We start from the raw sequence: 8,959 nt of genomic DNA, 5'->3' as shown, positions 1-8,959 counted from the left end.
GTACAGCAGCAGGAACAGGAGGAGCTACCAAGATAACCCAGGCAGGAGGACATCAGAGCAACTGAGCAAGGCTACCAACAAAACACAACCATTCAAGATTGAACCACCCGTCCCACAGGCCCACGCACAATTCCAAGCACCACAGTCCACAGAAGAAACGGATCAACAGCCTGTTCGTTTCGGCTAAAACGATAAAGGATTATTACTACTGACTGGTTTGGTATGAGAGAAAAATAGACATAATCCACAATCGTTTACGACCAAACGAACAGGCTGCAAGTAAAAGCTAACAGCAACACAACTACAGCCTGAATGCCTGATACCATCCATCCATGTGTTATTCAGACCTATCACGAACAATTAAGTACACGCTCTGCCGCAGCAAATGCAGAGTCTCGGACACCATTTTGCAAATCTAGAAAACACAAGTTGCCTAGGAGTAACTCTCCGATCAGTCAGCTAAAAGGTGTGGAGGCTGCCTACACATCATGTCTCATATCTTAACATACACAATCAGGGGGTGAGGTTCTCGAGCTGGTGGCAATAATAATCAACAAAGGATGCCTGTACAGGCGACTGCATAAGCATTAAGTACAGGATAATTAACAGCGGCTACTACAGCTATGGGGTTCCGCGAATCATCATGCCTCGATCTCCTTCGCCTGAGGCTGCTGCTGCTTGTCTCCGTCTCCATCTCCCTCTCCTTCTTCATCCTCCTCTGATAACTTGGTTAACTCATCTTGGATCATAACTTTGATGGCTTCTTTCTTTGGAGTCAGATCCATTTTATAGTGATTGTCTAAAAGACGAAGTTTGTTAGTGCATCTAGTATCAACAACTGAAAATCAGTAAAACATGTCTGAAAATCTTACCGAGCTTCTTAAGAATGTCACTGAAAGTTGCCTGCAAAATCAGATTCAAGAAGAGGTCAGGTTACTATAAGAAACTTTGACAAGAAATTAAAAACAAAGAACAGAAAGTTGGTAAAAAACCATGACAATTGACAACTAGTACAACTGAGAAAATACTTGTGGAATTCCAAAATAATTGACTATGCTACAATAATCATAGACACATAAGTATGATTTCTGTCATCAATTACCCATGTTTCCAAACATCTGTTCACATTTTGTAGCCAAACTTCAAATCTCGAATATCAACACACAGGTGTCCATAATAGATGACGAAAATACGGCACTATAAAAACACTCTTGAAAGCCACTAATGTGCCATTGTACTATCACCATTCTAGATACGTTTAACACTTGGCAAATTGATGGTTAATTGCAAATAGTCAATAGTGACACCATTTTCTGTACGCTACATTGAAAGTTGTAACTAACCGTGTTGAAGTCAACTTTCTTGAGGGTTTCAGTAATGGTCTTCCTCAGATCGTCCTTGCTGGGAAGAACTGCTTCAGCTGATTCTCCTTTACCCTTTGTCACCTTTTTGCCTAGATAAAATACAATATCTCCACTTTTAGGGCAAACTAATAAATTACCTATGCCTTTTCTTACAGAAAAGTACCTATGCCTTGTTGATTTTTATATTAAAGTGAGATATTTCTGTGGCCATGACACGAGCAGAACAATAATCATATGTAGCGCAATGCAATTACCTCATGATGGTCTACAACTACAACTAAAAAAAAAAAAGATTACCAAAAATATCCACCAGAATAAGAGACAAGGATGATTTCTAGAAATGATGAACCACAGTGGGGTAAATATGAACTGAACTGGAAATTTCCAAACACCGACAAAAAGGGGGCATTTTGGGATACTTATTAGGGTCACTACTTTACCTGATGACTTTTTTCCTTTGATCTCCTTTTCTGCTGTGGGTTTCTTCTTCCTAGAAAAAACCTTTGCACTATCATTGGGGCTTTCTTTTTCCTCATGAATCTTGGATGATACTTTTTTTACCGGACTTTCGATAATTTTCTTTGGAGGACCTGATTTGTGGCCACTCCCTGTGTCTGCCTTCTTTTTCCCTGAAGATTCTTTTACCTTTGGTAACTTCTTCCCTGACTTTTCTTTCCCAGATCCATAGTCACCTTCCTGTTTGTCAGCAGCTTCATCTGAATCTTCATCTCTGTTTTCCTCACTGTCAGACTTCATGGATTCATCCTCATCCTCATTAGTATCATACTGGAGCGCTTTCTTCTGCCTTTTACTAGAAGTGCTGTCATCGACAAATTTCTGCAGCAAGAATAGGCAGTGAAAATGTTGGTAATACAAAGATAAAAAGCAGGATGACCAACTGACCATGACTGTGTTAAAATAATCAATGGAAGTACACAATAGACATAGGCAAGAAGAAAAGCTTCATTTGAGCTTAGGGTCAAATAGCCACTAAGGAAGGCTAAATCATAGCTTTAAGTCATGTTCAGAGCTTTCAGTTGTATACTTATATTCAACACACCATGTAAGACAATTTTGGCACTGTACCTTCCTTGACCTACTAGGTGTGCTGTCAGGAGTCTTACTTGCACTTTCACCTCCTCTCTTGCGTTTTTTAGAATTTGATCCCTGGCCAGTGGAAAAGGATAAAGCACGCAGAGAGAATAATCTTGTAAGTTAATTCTGATTCCAACCACAAAACATCAGCAACATCTAGCTGATAATAAAATAGAATCACAATGTACGAATACGTGTTGTAACCTGGTCATCAGAGCGCCCAGAATCAGCTGGAGAGTGAGGTTCAGCAATGAAGTCCAACAGCTTTGACACAACATCCTCCTATATGAGTTAACCAAACTATATTAGAATGTCATGTACTGAATTAACCAAAATATAATTCCAAGAACAAGGCAGGAAAAGAAAACCTTTCTAATGTTTGCTTTTGGAGTTGGAATACCAAGGGTCCAACAGAGGTCCAACAGCATGTCTTTTACACACTTGTCAAGCTTCTCCTTTGCCTTGGCTCTCTGCTTTTCCTACAAACACAAACTGCCTAAATTAATCAATTTGAATAAGCTAGAGCAGACTAGTCAATTAAGCTTTTGAGAGAAGAAACTTACATCACTCTCATGCCAAACAAATCCAGAGAACTGGAGTATATGTCCTTTAAAATCGACAGCCTGAAACATAACATAAGAGATAGAACTTAGCGTTAATATCATTCAAGAGTAATGTCACACTTTAGGATTTGTTAAGGAATCAAATGCAAGAATACAAAAGCATACTTCACTTGAGAATCCAAGCGACAACTAGCCATCTTTTAAATAGCTGGGGCTAAAAGTATATAAAGTAAAGCAGACAATTGTACAAAATAAAAAAAAAACAAGTGACCATGAAACTAGCCAAACCTTACTCTTGCTACTTTATATACAATCTTGACATGCAATCAGCTAATATCTGTACACACTGAGCAAAATTCACTTTGACAAGCATTTGGAACTTTACACAGAATACCAATCACTTAGGGCGTTGCATTATTTGTTTTGGATTTTTTTATTTCTTTATGTATTTGGTTCCAGAACAGTATATGCAAAAGGATAACACAATTACACAATCCATGGTGCCAAATTACGCATGTTCATTCTTAATTGTGCTTCTTTCACTTCATGAAAAGTCTTAAATGTGCTTCCTCTGCTTAGACATATTGGAGGGACTAGCACTTATTAAGAAATAAAGTGCGGTAGTTTCCTTGCATATTTTACATGCAGTTGTACTTGATACAACAAAGCGCTTGGATGATAGATGAATTTGCATCAGGTAGTTACAAAGGAGTCTATATGTGTATATGTCGAAGATTTACCTTGCCTTTCCTCCCAAAAAGAATACTGTGAAGAAATTTAAGATCAGAAGGTGTCTTCCTTGATATTCTGTGTGCCACTGTTCACAAGTTTCAAAAGAAAAAGGCAAATCAGTGAAAGAGAACATTATAAGATTAAAGAAATTTCACAAACATTTTTTTTTCGACTCAAAATTTCACAAACTTAAGCATTAGGTGGAAACCCTAAAAACAGAGAATTACAAATCTTTGTCCTAATGAAGAACACATTGCAAATATAAGAAGCAATGCATAAAGAGAGATTACAAGTGAAATCAAAGTAGCCAACTGGCTTGTAGTCATCACAGCAAATCATCATAAAGAAAAGACTAGAAGGTAAATTATTCATAAAACAGGGAACAAGGAAAGTATATAAAGTGGAAAATGGATGTACCAACATCAACAGAGAAGAAAGGACTGAATATTACTTATTGCATACCACTTCCATCTACTCAAAATAATGAAATATTCCACCTAGCAAGATGCAATGATATCAGCCATGTGATACTGTACAAACTATAGTCTGAATTGTTGCTTTCCACTTAAATTTCAACATAAACGATCAGAAAAGACGAAAGGAATCTATTGCTCATCTAAGCTGATGAGTGATGAAAAAAACACCGAAGTTGCTAAGTGATTTGCCTAAACTAATAGGATCATAAAATTTTTAGCCTCGTCTTGCTACTGGTAGACACACAATTAGAGCAGACACCAGAGAACAAAAAAAGAAAAGCTACTAACATAGGCATATAGCACCTACGTTAGAGCTTCACCGATGGTTCTGTGCTGCTCCAAATATGGAGCACCTATATGGCTTATAGCGGAGCATCTTGTGGTTGAGGTAGGGTTCTAGTCCTCGTGCCCCTAAAACAGAAGATATACAGTAATACAGTTCCCCAGCATACTCTCTTTTTTAGATTCTGCATATCTTGCTATTGGGTTCTGCTCGGATCTATCATGTTTTTTTTTGCCTTATAGCTGCCATTTTAATTTAAAAGCTAACAATAGTCTACCACATAAACACCACCTACTTTGTTCATAGAACTTCAAGATAGGTACAAGTTGGTCGGGGTTGTATGTGCTGGGAGGGATTAACGCCCACTCCTCTATGTACTTTTTCTTCTTAATGAAATGACACACAGCTCTCCTGCGTTGTTCGAGGAAAAAAAAAGGCAAGTACAGGTATCTATTTAGTCATTCAAAATAAAGAATCATACGAGATGAAGATGATAAGAAACTGGTTCTATTAACAGAAGCCCTTAGTGAATATAAATTACAATAGCAAATAAGTTTAAATGCAGGCACATCATAAAAGAGAAACAAGCAAAAAGTTTCCTGAAGCGACTGACGATCACAAGGTTTCTTCTCTCCAGTTAGATAGCAAGGTTCTGTTTTTTTTTCATGGTGCATAATCAAAACAGAAGATGGAAAATGCACGGCACACAATTAAAGAGTTCCACTCAAACCTAGAAACCATCAGTTTCAAATTTCAGAACAGTTTCAATCAAGAACTCAAGAACCAGTAAAACATAACAAATCACGTGTATAACACAACAGAATCTCTTTGTCATCGTCAATGTTTTCAGGTCGTCTGGTCGAACCTGGTTGCCATGGGACCGACCAGGAGACTAATCGCGATTAGTCGTCGACCAGGCCGATTAGTCGACCCTGGTCGTCCATCTAGCCGTCCATGTATATTAGGACATATATATATATATATATATATATATATATATATATATATATATATATATATATATATATATAGTATACACAATAAAGCAAGCATCAAGACTGCATTAGTGTTTAGCTGGTGACACTAATGCAGTCTTGATCTTGACGCACCTGAACAGCAGCACTGCTGCAGTAGCAAAATAACTAACATTTAGCAGACCATAGCAGCCACACAGTCAGCATATTACATAACCAAATTAGTTCAGTACAGATAAGCTAAAGTGTTCAACACAAAGTCACAAACATTGACATTCAATAGTCCCACATGTCCGCCCAGTTAAACAGGCCCAAAAACAAAGTAACCCAACTGGTCGTCCCTGTCCTAGTCGGACGACTAATCGCGATTAGTTGTCAACTAATCAGACGACCAGCTTTCTGGTCGAGCTAATCGAGTCGGTCCTCCTAATCGAATACCAGGGACCGACCAGGACGACTAGTCACGATTAATCGGACGACCTGAAAACATTGGTCATCGTTAAGGTTTAAGACAGAAGAGAGCGACTATGCTGCCTCAGAGACACAGAGAGAAGCACACAGTAAACAGAATGAAAAGAGGCACATACCACTCGGTATATCCTTCAGAGGAGTCCCTCGTCCCTGTGATAAAAAAGAATGTCAGACACACTATTACATGCCGAAATGAAAAAATGGAACAAAACGAAATGCAAGCAACAAACCTTCTCAACCACGAAATTCCTGTTTGGCTCTTTCTCAATCACCTCAACCAACCTCTCCACTGTTTTCCTCTCACGTTGAGGGCGATCTGTACCATATGGGCTTGGGGTGTTCAGCAAACTTTTTGCTTCCCTGGATTTGGATCCATCCTGTTTCTTATCCTTTCCCCGGCTTCTATCCCTGGCACTCCTTGCTTTCTTGTTCTTCGGAGTCTCCTCCTTATTCTCTTCCATCTTCTTGTCACCTTCACCTTCAGCTTCATCTTCATCTTTCTTATCAGCAGAACCCTTTTCTTCTGCTTCCTCTTCTTCTTGCTTCTCATCGGCATCCGTTTCTTTTCCTTTGTTTTCCTCTTGCTCAGCCGAAACACCTTCCTCTTGCTCCTTCGATTCATCCTGCTTATCCGCATTTGTGTTCTCCACTTCATCTTCCTTCTCTTCTTTATCTTTGACCTCTGTACTTCCTGCGTCAGCCTCGGTCATCTTGACATCCTCACCTTCCCCTGTCTTGGCATTGGCATCTTCCTTTGTATCTGCATCCGTTTCGACATCTCCAGAATCCACCTGCTTTGCCACACCAGCATCACCATCGCCTTCCTCTGCGGTCTCAGCCTCTGCCATCTTGACATCTCCACCTGACTCGCCCTCAGCACCATTTTCCGAGCCTTTGTTCTGCTCTTCAGCATCCTGACTCGCTACTGCCTCCTTGCTCTCGCTAGCCTCTTCCTTGGCATTATCCTTGTTATCAGTATCAGGAGCAGCAACATCAGCAGCGGTTGCTACATTTGCGACAGCCTTCTCCTCCATCGCAGGCACTGGGTCGGCCTCGGGCAACCAAGCCGACCCTTATTTCTCTAATAACTGTGTTAAGATGGTAACCCTAGTGAGGAAACATGAGGTACAGGACCCGCTGGGGAATACAAATCTGACAAAAGGAAGGAAACAGTGGCATGCTGCGGCGCTTGCTATGTCGGTATTGTTCCGAAGATCTAAACTCTGCGGTACAATTCTTTCAAATACAAAGCAAGAAGGCAAAATGGAGGAATAAAAGCACCACATCATGGTCCTAGCTAGAATAAAAGGAATGCTAAAAAGCCTAGGCTCACATGAAAACTACGGCGGAAGAAATCAAATTGCACGCATCACCGAAAGGGCTAACTGACAGGGTAAGCCCAATTCGTTGTAGGAACCCCAAATTTCAGCGAAGCCAGCAGGCAATTGCACACGGAACCACACAATCACAGGACACGGACCAAGGAACCGCAGCAGCACGATGCCAAGGACCCCGGCTTCCGCATCCAAACCCTAAGAAATTCGGGCCGAAATTTGCCGGATTTGGGCGGCACCCAGCTCTACCGCACAGCCCAGAAGCCCTCCCCTGAACTCAGAGAACCACGCCTGGCAGCTGTACTCTACCCGAGCAGAGGAGAGACGGCTCCCATGCGCTCGTCACAAAAACCCTAGAAACCCCAAGCTGAGCTTCCTCTGCGCGCTCACACGCGGTGCACCCAGCTCGACGACGACAGCAACCCCGACCCGGAGCAGAAGCACGAACAGTCTCGAGCAGGCGAGGCGGGAGGGAGACGAGGGTTTTTTCGGCCCTCGAGCGTACCTGGAGCTGGGCGGCGAGCAGCAGCAGCAGCAGCCGGGGCCGCCTGAGAACGAAACGAAGTGGGAGTCGCGTCGCCCTGCCTGCGTCGCCCTCCCACAGACACAGGCAGGGGAGAATTTTCGGGGTTTTTTTTTTCTTCCGGCGGATTTTAATTTATTTCATTTTATTTCTGATGAGTTCTTATCAGGAGCAGGCGAGCAGCGGCTGCGTCGCTGGGTCGGGATCGGGACCGGACCCCAGCACGGAGTCCAATCCGCTTTATTCGTCCGCGCGCGGGAGGCGTGGCCCGGCCGTCCCGTGGGACGCTGTCCGGTGGGCGCCCCGCGCCGGGACGCTGGCTGTGGACCCCGCCACGTCCTTTACCGTTCGCGGGCGCTTTGGGCGTGTGTCAGGCAGGACCGCGCTGTGCTGCTTGTACGGGCCCGTGGACCGTGGTGGCGTATGTGGGCCGTGGCCAGTGCAGCGCTTTCGGGCTCCGAATTTCTGATCCGTACCAGGCTGCCGTTCAAACAGGCCGGAGGGGAAAGGTAGATCGAGTCGAGGAGCTCAAATCTTCTTGTTTAGTGTCATGTTTTTTTTTTGGCTGTTTTGGGAACACATCGTTCCAAAAGCTTTTTTTTCCATAATGCTGACAAATCAAACGGGCGTCTAGTATCCTCAGCCAACCGAGCAAGTTCAGTGTCTAGTTTTATGGCTTCTTTGGTCCTATAACTAACCCTATTCCCGGTGGCGGATGCAGAATATGATTGAAGGAGGCTGGTCTCTTCTTCTTCCTCTCTCTCTTTTTCTTCTTTGGCGGATGCAGAATACGATTGAAGGAGGCTGGTCTCTTCTTCTTCCTCTCTCTCTCTTTTTCTTCTTTACTCCACCTCTTCTTCTCCCTCACCCTCCCCATATTTCCATTGATGCACCAGCTGTAGGGGGTTGGTGCCCCCTAGCCCCCTGTAGATCCGCCTCTGCCTATTACTAAGGAAAAGACTAGCGCTCGAATGTCCAGACGCACTGCCCGCCCACGCGTATGCATGTAACTCCTGCCTTCTTGCCCACATGCTGTTGTTGCATCTGGCCATGCGCTGTTGCTACCACACCTGCCTGCACGATGCTGCTACTGTTGTCGCCGCACGCTGCTACTACAGCTCGGCCTGCCTGCTGTTGCGGTACG

The 8,959-nt window shown here is 43.0% G+C and overlaps 1 protein-coding gene across 1 annotated transcript; it reads right to left on the bottom strand.

The window, feature by feature from the left end:
• Window positions 1-302: 302 nt before the first annotated feature.
• Window positions 303-7,955, bottom strand: LOC136514808 (DEK domain-containing chromatin-associated protein 4-like). Its single transcript, XM_066508541.1, has 12 exons — window positions 7,798-7,955; window positions 6,189-7,046; window positions 6,075-6,108; window positions 3,763-3,839; window positions 3,023-3,082; window positions 2,828-2,938; window positions 2,664-2,741; window positions 2,451-2,531; window positions 1,805-2,201; window positions 1,344-1,453; window positions 873-903; window positions 303-799 (listed from the first exon to the last, which is right to left on the bottom strand). The coding sequence occupies exons 2-12, from the start codon at window positions 6,990-6,992 to the stop codon at window positions 642-644; spliced, it is 1,941 nt and encodes a 646-aa protein (XP_066364638.1). The 5' UTR covers window positions 6,993-7,046; window positions 7,798-7,955; the 3' UTR covers window positions 303-641.
• Window positions 7,956-8,959: the final 1,004 nt, after the last annotated feature.

The sequence above is a fragment of the Miscanthus floridulus genome, chromosome 1 (assembly GCF_019320115.1).
Source record: "Miscanthus floridulus cultivar M001 chromosome 1, ASM1932011v1, whole genome shotgun sequence".
Taxonomy (NCBI): Eukaryota; Viridiplantae; Streptophyta; class Magnoliopsida; order Poales; family Poaceae; genus Miscanthus; species Miscanthus floridulus.
Note: the sequence above shows the minus strand (reverse complement) of the source record. Positions and strands in the feature narration are given on the sequence as shown.

What these genes read in the sequence shown, in the direction of transcription:
- LOC136514808 (XM_066508541.1), bottom strand. Translation starts at nt 6,992, where the DNA reads ATGGAGGAGAAGGCTGTCGCAAATGTAGCAACCGCTGCTGATGTTGCT. An exon ending in GGAATTTCGTGGTTGAGAAG is followed by an intron (nt 6,109 to 6,188) that starts GTTTGTTGCTTG and finishes TTTTTATCACAG; the next exon opens with GGACGAGGGACTCCTCTGAA. An exon ending in AGAAAGTTGACTTCAACACG is followed by an intron (nt 904 to 1,343) that starts GTTAGTTACAAC and finishes CTGATTTTGCAG; the next exon opens with GCAACTTTCAGTGACATTCT.